At 37.7% G+C, this 15,242-nt stretch overlaps 1 protein-coding gene across 7 annotated transcripts in view; it reads right to left on the reverse strand.

The window, feature by feature from the left end:
* Positions 1-15,242, reverse strand: part of LOC117713337 (solute carrier family 22 member 27-like) — a 40,077-nt gene that overhangs the window by 11,891 nt on the left and 12,944 nt on the right. For all 7 annotated transcript variants that reach the window (XM_034509582.2, XM_076916592.1, XM_076916574.1 and 4 more), the window contains 3 exons: positions 9,106-9,229; positions 1,096-1,211; positions 288-502 (listed from right to left, as the gene is read on the reverse strand). In XM_034509582.2, the coding sequence (XP_034365473.1) occupies positions 288-502; positions 1,096-1,211; positions 9,106-9,229 (455 nt within the window). The remainder of the gene's footprint in view (positions 1-287; positions 503-1,095; positions 1,212-9,105; positions 9,230-15,242) is intronic.

The following is a 15,242-nucleotide window of genomic DNA, read 5'->3' on the forward strand; positions in this document are numbered from 1 at the left end:
TAAAACATATATGACTAGAATAAAAATTATAATGACCAAAAATAAATAATCTATAATGGGAATAAATGACATCAATTCCAGACACTTTTAACTGTAATAAATATTCTTTATTTAATTTTGACTTCTTTTTTATCTAGTTTCTTAATGGAACATGTGCCTTAACTTTTCAGCATAGTGACCAGAAATTATTTGATTAGTGCTCTAATATATTGTAGGTAAGGGATAATAAAATCCTGAGGAAATGAAAGAACATAATTCTCTCTGCTTACCATGGACTCTTTCCTTACCTTGAGGTACAAATATGACAGTCAGAATGAAGAATCCCCTCAGGGACATGAAAGCCAGCTGAGATATTCTACGGCCCATGTGATTAAGTACAAAATGTCCAATAACACTTAATAGTATGGACACTGAACTAATGAGAAACTGCAACAGGATAACATTAGTACTCAGGTGTTGGAGGTGAATTGACATGCCAAAAATTGATAGTGTTAATAAAAATCTGTAGTAAAAAAAGAAAAATGGCATATTAAAATTTGGAATTGTTGTTCAGCAGATGTTAATATTATTGGACAAGAAACCAAGTTCTAGTAGTTTTGCTGTGAAGGCATTTTTGCATTTTGGATTTTTTACTTCTAGGGTATAATTTTATAGCCACCAAAAATTATTATGTGATGAGGGAACACATAATCACTCTTGAGGTTTTGAAAAGTGTTAGTGGGTTTCTGGTATACATGGTGGGTCTTTCTATACACTCACATGGGTGAAGTTGCATCTTTACATCTATACATGTTCTTGGGTTGAATTTATTTATGTGCATTATATTAGAATTTTCATTTTCTTTGAAGTGGAATCAGATAAATGTGAAGTAACAACATGTTCATACCATGATTGGCATTCTCAGCATCAGACCATGGAGATGAGCATGGCAAGTAGTTTGGATGAATACACTCCTCACTGCACAGTAAGTTCTATGTGGCTATACTCAAAACTCTTTGACCACTTCTAGCTGCAGAATTGTCATATTCTACCTCAAATCTGTCAGTAAAAAAAAATTGTCTCTTCACTAATTCAATAGGCACATTGAAAGCATACCTCACAAAGGACAGGAGACATATCCGCTTACGTAGGATGGGTGTGTGGAACAAGTCTCTTGGAGAAGGTTTTGTCTTTGCTGCCTCAAGTTCCTTCTTCATACTTGTTCTCACAACCTTTGAAAATAAAACCAACAGTCTGTTTAATTGTCACAAAATGATGAGATCTCTGGAGGAAGGCATTACAGACACTTGTAGAAGACCAGATCAATAATTATTGTTTCTCTATACTGAAAATAAGAACATCAAAGATACATTTACAGCAAATAATTAGAGTGAAATGAAAGCCCAGGAGACAAAGCCACTTAGAAGATTTCTACAGTGAAAAATATTAAACAAGGGATTATAGGCAGCTATTGAACATTATAAGAATCCTTGGTTCTGGAAATAAAGATTAGAAAGGAAACAACTGAAAGTTATTTAACATAAAATACAAGTTTTCTTTAGACCATTGAGTTTAAATGCTAATGTTGCTTATCTTGGGCTTCCACTGATTCTAGATGACTGAAAATTTTTCAGAAAATAATTTTTTGCAGGGGTCTTTATTTTAGCTTAGAACTTATTCTATTTTTAAAAAAGAACACAATTCAATATCTTCATAATGCCTAAAATTTAGTTGAGGATGATATTAAGAGTTACATCTCCTAGTTTCATTTGGGAATGCTGGTAGTGATAATTTGGAGACTAATAAGCCTTTAGGTGGTAGAGTCTTCCTGTCAAGTAGGTCACTTATAATCTGGCCTTCAATTGCAGTCATGAATGCTGGCCTTGATGATGTGAGAATCCTCTGCCACCAACACCTGCCTACACAAATTCTGTCATGGTCTGTCCACTATAATTAAACTCTTGAATTCATAACACACACTGAGGTTTTTCTTCCTTTAACCTGTTTCTGCCAGGAATTTTAGTCATGGTATTGTGAAAGTAACCAACATAAAAAATATGTACCAGATATGTGAAGTTGTTACACAGACAAAGCTGACTGTATTGTTCCTGATATTTGGTTGTACTCTGATGTGGGATTTGGAGGAGCTCTTAGATACTGGATTTAAAAAAATCCTTAGAGTTCTATGAACAGAGGTTAATGGAGGATTGCAGCTACATACTGACCATGATATGAAAACATACATGAAGTTGAATTCATTTTATGAACTGAATGACTTGAGAACAAAAATTTCAAGGTTGTGCAGCATTTAGGCTGTGTTGTGGTTAGACACAAAAGGTGACAGATATTTTTGTTCGCTAGAGCCACATGTTTTCTATAGTCCAAGCCTCAAGTTCAGAACTACTGTTTTTTTTTATTTATTTTATTTCAGCTAAACCAAGAAAGATAATCATGCACAAAAATTTAATACATGAAGCTATTTGTCCCCTATATGTGTAGCTATAGTGGAGTATCTCAAGTGCTTCTTGATACTTGTCATTTTGGAAAACAAAATTAGCCATCAGAGATCACTGTATCATTAACTTGAAATCCAGACACACTATTTTTAAGTCCTAAGACTTGGCTCTTTTCTTTTCTTTTCTTTTCTTCTCTTCTCTTCTCTTCTCTTCTCTTTTCTTTTTTTTTTTCTTTTTTTTTAAGATTTATTTATTTTGTGTATATAAGTACACTATAGCTGTCTTCGGACAGACCAGAAGAAGGCATCAGATCCCATTACAGATGGTTGTGAGCCACCCTGTGGTTGCTGGGAATTGAACTCAGGACCTCTTAACCACTGACCCATCTCTCCAGCCCTGGCCTTGTTCTTATCTGCACAGTCTCATGGGCATTTAATCTTGGAAAAAAATTCTGCATCCAGTTAAGCAACACAATTTTTCCTTTTTTTTTATTAGATTTTTAAAGTTTGCATTTCAAATGTTATCACATTTCCTGGTTTCAGCCCCAGAATTCCCCTATTCCACCCCTTCCCCCTCCTTCTATAAGGGTGTTTTCCCACCTACCCACTTCTACCTTACCCCTCTAGACTCCCCGTTCTCTGTGGCATCAAGTTTCCACAGGACAAAGCACATCCCCTCTCACTCAGGCCAGACAAGTCAGTCCTCTACTACATATGTAGTGAGGAGTATGGAACAGCCCATGTATGTTCTTTGGTTGATAAGTTAGTACCTGGGTGCTCTGAAGGATCAGGTTAGTTGCTACTATTGTTCTTCCTATGGGGTTGCAATTGCCTTCAGCTCCTTCAGTCCTTCCCCTAATTCACCAAAGAGGTCCCTGAGGTCAGTCCAATGGTTGGCTATGAGTATCTGCATCTGTCTCAGTCAGGCACTCAGAAGACAACCATGCAAGGCTCCTGTCTGCAAGGATAATTTGGCATCATCAACAGTATCGGGGTTTGGTGTCTGCACATGAGATGGATCCCAAGATGGGGCAGTCTCTGGATGGCCTTTTCTTCAGTCTCTGTTCCATTTTTTTTAAATCCCTGCATTACCTTTAGAGAGCAACAATTCTGGGCCAAACATTTTGAGACAGGTGGATGGTTTTACCTTTAACTGGGGGTCATGGTTATCTACTAGAACATTTCCAACACCATTTAAAAGTACAAAGTTTTATGACTATCGGAAGAAACAGTCAAAAGGTGTCCCCAACATGACTGCCTAAAAGTGAACTGGACAAGAAAATAAACATGCTAAACTGGGCTTGGGATAGTCCTCAAATCCTGAACCCTACACAAAGAATGACAAAGAATGTAGATGTTAAACATCACCTACAGAATACAAGAGATAGAAGAAAGAATCTCGGGGATAAAAGACATGATTAAAGAAATCAGTATATCGATCAAAGAAAATGATGAATACAAAAATATCATGACACAAACCAGCCAATTTATAGAGACCACTGAATACCTGGACAGTCCCTAAACCTCAAAACGTTGGAGCACCCAATCTTCAGCCTTCTGGCCAAGGATCATCTGACAAACCTAGTAATGCAGAATTATTAAGGGCTGATTACTTCAGCTTAATAACAATTATACAGATTTCTACCAAATAGGTTATGGCTGTGCAATAAATCCTAGCTATTCCTTCCTGTTCCAACAAAACCACTACTTTTCCCTAGAAAGACAGCCCAATATTAACCACCTCAGTCCCCAAGCCCAGGGAATAGGGGCGCCGACTCTTCATTAACTTCTTCAAGATGATTATAGGTGTTGAGATATTAGAAGAGGTGTGGGGGGAGGGTAAATTGATAAGCCTCTGATGTCTGTGTCTTCATTGCATCCAGTTGAAATTCCAGGACATCAGAGGTTCGAGCAGGTCTGCTCAGTTTGCTTGATGAGTAGATTCATCAAGGCTGTGTATTCTGCAATATATGATTCTCAAAACAAATTTTAGTTTCTAGATAATTTTTTGTTTGAATTCTGGAATCTAGTGTTCTGGTGGCCTGCCTCTGTCATGTCTAATCCATATAATTCTGGGAGGTAGAAATACCTTAATCATCTCTTCTGAAAAAACACAGCCAAAACCTTTTTCCCTAAACAGAATATCCTTGTGCCAGTAACCAGAAAAACCTTTATCTTGACCTCGTTTCCAGAGGAAAAATATAACTGCAAAACTGAAAATCACACCCATCTTTCTTCCCTATTTTGCCAAGCAGGAAATGAACCCAGAATTCCTGTGGGGCCTACGTTAGACAGAACCTGAGTCTCCTATGAGGGAATGTAACTTTATATCATCTAAACACACCTGATTTACACTCTCTTTCTGTTCAGCCCTCTGCCTAGAACAGTTTTTATTTATACCTTCTATGTGTTTAGCACTGTACTCCAGAGCAGCTTCCACTTGTAAACTTGTACACTTGTACACAATTTTCCCTAAGTTCCAAACAGCAGGCAATAATCTCCATGTGATTCAGACAAATCTGTTTATAAATCTTTCCTAAAAGCAAATAATCCCTATATTTTAACTTTATACTTGAATCAGTAACTGCTCCACAATGGAGGCTTATTTATTTGGCTCTGACTGCAGCAGCCTGCAATTTCTCTCAGCAGAGGACCTGCCTGCCAGCAATCTCTTTATTCACAGTTCCTGTGCTGGAGTCAGGTGACTCCTATCAGTGCTAATCACTCACTCACTTTCTTTTTTCTTAAAAAAAAAAAAAATACAACTTTTACTCTCAGGTGAATAGACTTTTACTCTCAGGTGAATAGACTTTTACTCTCAGGTGAATAGACTTTTACTCTCAGGTGAATAGACTTTTACTCTCAGGTGAATAGACTTTTACTCTCAGGTGAATAGACTTTTACTCTCAGGTGAATAGACTTTTACTCTCAGGTGAATAGACTTAGATTTTTAGTGAATTTATGCCAGTACTTGGCGCACCACTTTGTTGTAGTAATTATTTTAAAAAGCAGCCCAGCAGGCCGGCTGTCTAGGCTGCAGCAGCTCTGCTGAGCTCAGCCACCATGTTGTATGGCCAGAGGCCACGTGCATGCCGCAGCTAGAAATGGCCAGCTGGAGACACCAGCCTTGCCACTCACAAGATGCCAGCATGGGAGATGGCTCTGCCAATCTTCCATGCTGTCTCTGCAAGGCTGGGCAGTGCCCAACCACACGGGCTCGGTACAGATGAGACTTTAATGCTTAGGTTATCCAAAGGCTTATATATTTAGTAATGATCAATAACAAGATACCCTTACAATCAGAGGTGTAACCCAATACCCAACCTAGGTATACCAACTACCTTTGACTGCTACAGACAAGCGAACATCAGCCTCCATCTACCCTCTCTCATTCCCCGTCTCTCCCTTAGTTCCTCCTTTTCCTTTTCCTTTTCCTCTTCCTCTCCTTTCTGTTCCTCTTCCTCTCTTTACTCCTCCCTACAGCTGTCCTCTGAGAGGCGCTACCAGCAGCTGACTGAAACAGAGGCAGACATTTATACCTAACCATTGGAGTGATTTGGAGACCCCTGTAGTTGAATTAAGGGAAGGATTGACGATGCTGAAGGGGAGAGCAACCCCATAGGAAGGCCAGCATTCTCAACTTCTCAGACCCCAAGAAGCTCCTAAAGACTGACCCATCTAACCCATCTACCAGAAGCAAACAAGGGCTAATCTGAGACCCCTGGCACAAATATATCAGAAGTCTGCCTGTCCAGGCCTTCATGGGAAAAGATTTGCTTAATCCTGGAAAGACTTAAGGCCCCAGGGAAAGGAGAGGCCTGATGGTGTGGGAGCACCCATTCAAAGGCAAGGGGGGAATAACGGGATGAAGAACTGTGGGAGGGGGACAAGGAAGCTTGACAATTACTAGCATTTAAGTAAAATAATAAAACTTGAAAATAAACAACAAAAACAAGTAATCAAAAGAAAGAAAGAAAGAAAGAAAGGAATAGAATATGCCTTAAAGCCAGATCTTATGCAGCAAGTTTCTCAAGTAAGTTTTCCTCATTTTAAATACATCTATTATGTGTGTCAAGGTGACATAAGACTACCCAGCACAAGTATCATGTTTTCAGTAGCTGGTTCAAAATAGAATATCCTGCTTCTAAAGAATTAGGTAGTCTGTTTCTCTAGTCATACTGTTTTGAGAGCATGTAACTTTTATCTTGAGAAAACAATACTTCATGAGTGTGATGTTCTGCAACAGACAACCTGTGGTTCTGGCATCTACAACATCCAGGAATCTCTGTTTCAGCACAGGATATTCAACATCACAGATTTATACAGTGCATTCTGAAGGAATGCTACAGTTGCCTCCTGCCACACATCATAAGGCCTCTGCTGCTCTTAGAAACTGGATCAGTACTCCCTGACTCACTCAATCTTCACTTCATGTTTGCAAAACCAGTACCATGTGGTCATACACTCACATTCTGTCAGCAGCTCAGAATGAAGTCTGGCTGTTATAAACCACAATTCTATTGCCTTCCATTTATTAATCCCCATGAAACCAAATTCTTGGGCAGTTGCTTTCCTGGAACATGGATTCCCATGAACTGAGGTCATAAGCCTCAGTTCAAACTCATTCCTTTTAGAGGTCTTCTGCATTTTCACAAGTTGAATCATTTGATGACCGGCCTCTTGCACTCATGGCTGTATTCCTTCTGTCTGGTGTGGAGCATGCTATCTCACTGCAGGCAATGCAAACTCTTAGCTAATACCTTGGCTGCAAACTTTAACTTGTTTGATCCTCCTCTTAACTTGTGCTTAACTCCTCTTTGATAGAGTCTGTGACCTTCAGAAATTCATGGGTTCTACCTGCACTGCCTGTGCGTTCTTTCATTATTCTCATTACCCAAGAGGCATTGGAATGGCTCCTTGAGCCATACTTATACACTATCCAAGGGCTTTTCACTACACAGTTTCTAATATTTCTATAGCCTTCCCTCAACATCTACAAAGGCACTGAGAGTGCATATGAGCTTTATGATAACAAAGATCTCATCCCCAATGCCACTATTATTTTACTAGTAAGTGTTCCTGTTGGTGGAATAAGATACCCTTACAAAAACATCTTTAAAGAAAAAAAGGATTATTTTGGCACATACATCAATTGTGTCATAATTTCAGGTGGGAATGACACCTTATAAGAATTTGAAAACCCAGATAGTTGCATTGTATATGCATGCAAGAAGAAGAGAAAATTCAATAGAAAATTCAGCTAGCTGCCTCTTCTTAAGTAACCCAGGACATAAGTACAGGGAAAAATATTGTCTTCCTTTACAATAGTCATTTCTCATCAATTTTACTAATCAGGATAACAATTCTGTCATTATTGTAGATTAACTTAACATTAATAAGTCCTGTAGGCATGTCTGGCAGATCATCATCTAGTGATTAAAGATTCTTACAATTTACAATTATTATTAATGATCACAGATGTAATTTCCAAATAGAAAGAATGTTAAGAGCCAATTGCTGAATATACTACAATTTCTGGTTGATGGACATATAAAAATCAAGCTAAAATTAAGCTGGAATCTTACTTATTCTCTGGTGGTTTTTGTCTCACTGCACTGAAAGTTGCTATGTAGGCTGTTTTAGACATAGTCTATGTCATTTTATTCAACAATAAACTCTTGGGCCCTAGTATTAGAGCTAATTCTGCTATTTATCTATATGGAGATTATGTGTCAGTTAAATTACCTTCTAGTGATTTTGTTCAAATCCATATATTAATGTTGTTTTCAGTTTTGATCAGAGAAACTTCTTTCCACTGTTTGAGAAAGTTACTTCAAAACTGAAACTGGCCATTTTTCAGAAAATAAGGGATTATTAAATTAAATAATTATTAAATGAGTAAATTCTAAACTAGATGTCTACAGCACTATTTCCAAGTATCAGGGGCCATACTGAAAAAGAGTTTTGAGATAATATGAGGTCTAAAGTTAGGTGCAGGGTGAAATGCAATGCTGTATTCTAGGCATGATATGGCCAATGCACTCTCAACAGCTGTGGTTATCTCTTACTAGACCTATACAAAATTCAGTGAATAAAATTCCATCATCTTGAGATAGAATGTATGATTAATGATTACTCTAGATAAGGGAGAGGTTTTTTAAGTGATATAGCTCCTTGTATATTGCCTATACTCCTATAAATAGATCCTCATCATATTTATGTAAGAAATCTTAATTTATCTTATTAGTTCACCAAAAAATAAAACACACTCAAAGAGATAGGAAGTATTTGGGCATTTGTTGGAAAGAAGAAAAGAATTCTTTTCATCCTGCCATCATCCTATGTTCCTCTCATGCTTTGTAGAGTGCTGTGAGGATAATAAAAAGATAAAATAAAAATTATCAAAATATGTTATCTAAATATATTAAATGTAGCATATATATATATATATATATATATATCACTAACAGTCCACTAAAACAATTACTTTGTGAATGAAATCCTGTGCAAAAGAATTTTACAAACTGAATTCAAGAAACAAAGGAATGAAAACATCAGTGCTTTTAGTCTCATTAGAATGAAACTCTCATGTGCAGTGTTCTTTCTGACAGCATAGTGCATCTTGGGCACTAACTCATACACATACCATAACCATCACCCATTATGCTCACCTCCATGGTTAGGGTGTCTCCAGAATTCTTCAATCCATTCATGTGTGCAACTTTTCTAAGTTCCTTTAAGCCCTTCTGGGGTTTGTTGGTCACAATCAGCCACCGAGCTGACTCTGAGAGCCACCTGTCAAGGAAGATTTTGGAGGTAGAAACAATTCTTGTGCAGTCATTTTCCATACAAAATTTAACCTTCAAAATTTTGCTCTTTAATTGAATACCTACAACATTCTGATATATCAGTCTCTATAATCTTTTGTCATCTAACTCCTTCATTAAAAGTAAGGAATGATTCAACCAGTTAATGCACTGCACTTCTGAAATGCATACCTAGATCCCCAGTGGGGATATGTCTCCCTCTACCTGGATATACATTTGTAGTATGGTTATGGAACTAGACTATGAGGGATGCTTCCACAGACATATACCAACTTCCTTGTTAGAGTATAGGAAACACCATTTAATAATGTGTTCTTTTCTCCAAATGAAAAGCACTGTATAAATTTTGTATACTAATTATATCATCCAAATTACATTTATACCTTCATCTAATCAGCTGCGGACCTATGGCCATGCAAGAGAGGTAAAACTGGTCCTGCTTCTCATTTACATGATGGAAGCAGCTGCATATGGCTGGGAAATTGTCCCAGCACTGGTTCTCTTTGGATGGAAGCTCAATATAGTGAAACAAAGGTGGAGGGGCAAACTTGGTTTTGTGAGAGAAAAGGTTGATTGGTATAAATAATATTTACTCTCCTTGATTCATTATTCTGGGGCCAGAAGCCAATGTTTTCAGACAAACTAACACCTATTGCTTAACAACAGAGGATTAAGTAAAGGATTTATTTATTGCTAGTTCTCCCTTCTCTGGCCGGGCAGCCAGGAGTCTTTCACTGATCAAGGTGGTTAATTCTTTGTGAAACAGAGGAAATACACAAACTGGAAAAGTTGAAAATGGCTATATCACCTTTTATTTCTTGCTTTATCTTTTTATAGACAAAATTTCTCTGCGTATAAAAAAATTACCTCATAGATAAAATGTTACAAATAAAATAAAAGAACTAGAATCCTTTACATGGACAATTATGCACAGATACACATACATTTATACACACACCTTCTAGCAGGCCCAACCATCTGTCTCAATCAACTCCACAAGTGTTTGTGCATGCTTACATATATACACATATACATACATACACACATATACACAGACATTTGAATATATGAATGGATGGATGGATGGGTGGATGGATGGATGGATGGATGGATGAATGGATGAGGCAGAGACCCCCAAGACACCAGATTTATTTCTTTTCTCTAGACCTTTTAAACATTCTAGACAAAAGTACTTTAGAAAACTACATGAATAAAATTTTACACAAAATGGGAGATACAAGAGTATTGTGGATAGCCCCAGCCTTGTTTTTTATGCTAATTCCACTTTCCTGGGAAGGGCTGCAGAGGAGGAGTGAATCAGTACACAGGTGACTTCTTGTGACCCTTCTGTCCACCTTAATTTGTAAAAGAAAGGCTAGAGCCAGTGATTGGGCAGTAGAAGTGGAGGTGGAGAAAAAGGCTTTGGGGAGGTGAGAGAGAGAGACAGAGAGACAGAGAGACAGAGAGAGAGACAGAGAGAGAGACACAGAGAGAGACAGAGAGAGAGAGACAGAGAGACAGAGAGACAGAGAGACAGAGAGACAACGAGAGAGAACAGAAGAGGAAGTCGACAGGGGAGGAAGGCAACCGAGGAGTAAGACAACAGAAGAGCAGAAGGTGGAAGGACAATGGAGGCACATGGCCTGGAAAAGCCACAAGTTATAAGGGATCTCATAGCTGGGGAATAGAATAGTGTAATGGTAAATCTGCCCAATCTAGGCGTGCAGTTTATATCCATGATTATTGAGTTGTGTTTTCTTTGATTGGTCCTATTTGGGTTGGAGAATTACCACTACACAAAAGGATGCTGATAGTAAGTTCAAAGCAGTGTTTCATTCTATAAGCTGATTATAAGTTCAAAACAACAGTTTTATGTGATCTTGTCCTATCATAGAGCACACCTATGGCTTCATCCTTGGATCTGAACTAGAATGAATATTTTGTCTTGAACACAAACTTGTCCTAATCTTATCTCTCTTTTTAGTGTAATTATGCATAGCTCATTGTATTTCTTCTTCTTCTTCTTCTTCTTCTTCTTCTTCTTCTTCTTATTTTTTTTTTTTTTTTTTTTTTTGGTTTTTCGAGACAGAGTTTCTCTGTATAACCCTGGTTGTCCTGGAACCATTCTCATTCTGTAGACCAGACTGGCCTCAAACTCAGAAATCCGCCTGCCTCTGCCTCCCAAGTGCTGGGATTAAAGGCGTGCGCCACCACCGCCCGGCCATTGTATTTCTTATTATGCTGCCTTTACTTAATATTATGAGGAGTGGGCACATTCTATTCTTGATTTTAATTTTAATATATCTTTTTAGCAAAACAACTAAAACCATTCCTTAAAACTTTCTTTCTAAAATTATTTAAATCAAACAGGAACTCTATAAAATCATTGATTCACCAAACAGCATTAATTCATGAAAGTTAATTTTTATATTGATCTTTAGGAAATCAGGTCAATAGGGTTGGTTGATGCCTAGGGATTTTTATATTAATTTCATAATGACAGAAAATGCATATCAGCTACAAGAAGCAGTCCTGAGATAAAGTTTCTTTGACTTCCCTCTCAGAGATTACTCATCTTAGTCCATGCAAAAAAGTGGGCCACCTCCAGGAAGGCCATCTGCTAGTCTTAGCTTTTCATAGATGGCTCCTGACACATAATAATACTGATAGGCTGTGTGGATTAAAAAAAACATGTGTGGCACATGAGTCTTTTGTACTTGTCAGTATAAACTCGTTTCTCTGTATTAAGTCTGTGGTCACTTTGTAGAGTCATTACTGATCAAATATTTCTATTCTGATGACCCTATTGAAGTAATTGTTAAGACTTTTTGAAAGATGAAGAAACTAGAGAGAAGACTGAAGGAGCGGAAAGGGTTTGTGGCCCCATGAGGAGAGTAACAATACCAACCAACCAGAGCTCCCCAAGGTCTAAACCACCAGTCTGGGAGCACATAGGGAGGGACCCATGACTTCATCTGTACATGAAGGGGAGGACGGCCTTGTCAGGCATAGGTGGGAGAGGAGATTCTTGGTCCCATGAAGAATGAACACTGGGGGGGGTGGGGGAGGAATTCGAGGGTAGGGAGGTGGGAGTGGGGAGGTAGGTGGGAGCACATTCTCATAGCAGCATGAGGAGGGGGGATGGGATAGGAGGTCCCTGGGTGGTAGAGGGAATAGGGGTAAGGGGATTAAAAAAAACTTTTTGAAAGGGATCATGTTAGAGTTCATCTTCCGTGTTGTGTATTCAGAACATAAATATTTTGCCCCAGACCAGATTGTAACCTGATGATAGGACACTGTATTAACCAATGTACTGCAAAGAATTCTCTTCATTAATATATAATTGGCAGGGGCTTATGACTGGGCAGAAGAATAAGAAGGAAGGGCTTAGAATCAAGTGAGGGGTCTCAAGTGAGACCAGAAGGAAGGAAAAAAGACAAAAAGAAGAGGAAGTTTCCATCAGACAGGATGGACCAAGAGTATGTGGTCAAGAGAGTTCACCCTGAGGACAGGCAGATAGAGGAAGCCAAAGAGACATTAGATTGACAAGTGATTGACATTTGGGTGGGATTTAACAGGTGGAAGTATTACAGTCACTCAGAACCTGTCCAGCATAGTGCCTACAGCTTACTAATAAATCGTCAAAATGGTACAGGAGAAAGGAGGATTCCTGCTGTGCACAAATGCTAGCAGAGCAATACCCATGCTGCTAAAATACACTAGCACCAGGACTAAATAGACACTAGAACTCCCTACCCCTGTTACACAGGTGAATTGTAGCTCACTGTTCATTGTGCTCAGATCACATGAGTGATAGCATAGTACTGCCATGTAAGCAGAACTAGCGTACAAGGACTGCACCAAATGCAAAAGAGCCCATGCAACTTGGCTATCAACTGGCTCAACTGGTCACTTTCTGAGCTGCACTTCCCAAAGTACTGAGGCTATAAGTAACTCAAACACATGGAAGGCTTAAAGAACAGCCCATTTGAGACAGGCACCATCTTCCCAGAGATGGGGATGGTCACAAGTGCTGACTCAGCCCAACAAAGCAAGATGGCAAAATACCCCAGGACTCAGATTGCCTCAAGTTGGTTTTACCAGTTGAAGGAATTTTCTACCCCTCCCTGTGAGCAAAAGGATTAGGACAAGACCAACCACTGGAGTGTCCTGAACTGAACCAGAGGGAAACAGAGTACATACAAAAGGAATCCAAATAGAACAAAACTACAGAAAAGGTAAAAATTCTGTTTTTACGTTTAAAGGGAAAAAATAGGACATATTTCATAGATATATAGAGAGAGACATATATAGATATGTATATACATATAGTTTGAAATTCATAGATTTGAGGGAATAGGGCATATGAAGATGAGACAAATAATAACACAAGAATTTTGGAGATTGTATATTGCTTTCATGAATGGATCAAGGATGGAAACAAAGGTGAAGAAGATAAATGACCTGAATGAAACTGAAACATTACTGATTATAATTATTGCACTGATAATCTTCATTCTTATACTCATAATCATTTTGTCTTCCTATGTCTTCTCAAAGATGAGGGCTATAGAGAAACAGGAAAAAAGTATAAAGGATGGTGGACACAAGACTTCAAGGAAAAGTTTAAGAAATTGAAAAATCAGAAAGAGAAGAACACTAAGATATCTAAAGATAGGAAAAGAAAAACGTGAAATATGGAGACAAACATTAGAAGAGATATTTCAGAAATTTGTAAATCAGAAGGAGGAAAATACTGCGATAACTGAAAGACAAGAGAAGACATAAAATCAAATATATACGTAAGCATAGAGGGTAAAATAAATTTATAAATCAGACTGAGAAAAATGCTAATATATCAAAGATGAAACAAAGGGAAAGAGATAATATATGAAACAAACATCAGAGGAGAGGTTAAAGAAATTTATGAATCAGAATGAGGAAAATGCTAAAATATTAGAGATACAAGAGAGGGGGTATGAAAAATGGACACAGAACCTGGAAGAAAAATTCAAAAAGTTAAACACTAAAATTGAAAAGGAGATATACATGGGATTTATTAGAATGATTTGCAGACTGCAGTCAAGCTAATCCGACAATGACTAGCTGTGAAATGGAAGTTAACAAATCTAGTAGTTGCTCAGTCCCACAAAGCTATATTCTAAAATCCCAAAGAAGTAGTCTCCAATTACAGGAATAGATGTGCTAATAAAGTGAGGGCAAGTAGGCAAAAAGCAAAAGCTTTCTGCTTCCATGTCCTTTTGTAGGTTTCTAGCAGAAGGTATAGCCCAGATTTAAAATGTGTCTTCCTGTCTCAAGATCCAAATCAAAGATATGTGTCTTCCAACTTCAAAGGGCTGGACTAGAAATGTATTAACCCATGTTAAACCTAGCAAAAATGATCTCTCACAGGTGTGCTTTTAATTTCTGAATTTTAGTTCATTATAGATGTAGTCAGGTTGACAAACAAGAACATCCATCACAAAAAGACAAGCAGAAAGAAGAAAAATATTCAGGCTGCATTCATTGCTACTCTCCTTTTGTTTTGGTTTGGTTTTTTTGTTTTATTTTGTTTGTTTTGTTTTTCCTACCAAGAAACTTAACCTCTGCATAATAGCACTTAACTACAAAATAGTATAAATTTTTTCTATTGGAATAACGTATCTAATATTTTCAATATACTATCTTTAATATTAAATGTTTATTCATAATATAAACTTAATTAGATGTTATACATTTTATCTACTTAATTAGTGAAATACAGAATTTGCAATTAAACACAACTTTTGTATAAGAACTAAATCTTCTTCAATATACCAGTAATTCTTGTTACACTTATGTATGATTTTATAAAATTATTTGATGTTTACCCCAAGTTTAAGCAGAATTCAGTCTCCTCAGTTTTATCTGACACTTGTCCTTGTCCTTCTCTCCCATAATTGCAAAGAGGAGCTCACTCTATCAGGTGTAGGCCAAACAGA

This window comes from Arvicanthis niloticus, chromosome 1 (assembly GCF_011762505.2).
Source record: "Arvicanthis niloticus isolate mArvNil1 chromosome 1, mArvNil1.pat.X, whole genome shotgun sequence".
Classification (NCBI taxonomy): Eukaryota; Metazoa; Chordata; class Mammalia; order Rodentia; family Muridae; genus Arvicanthis; species Arvicanthis niloticus.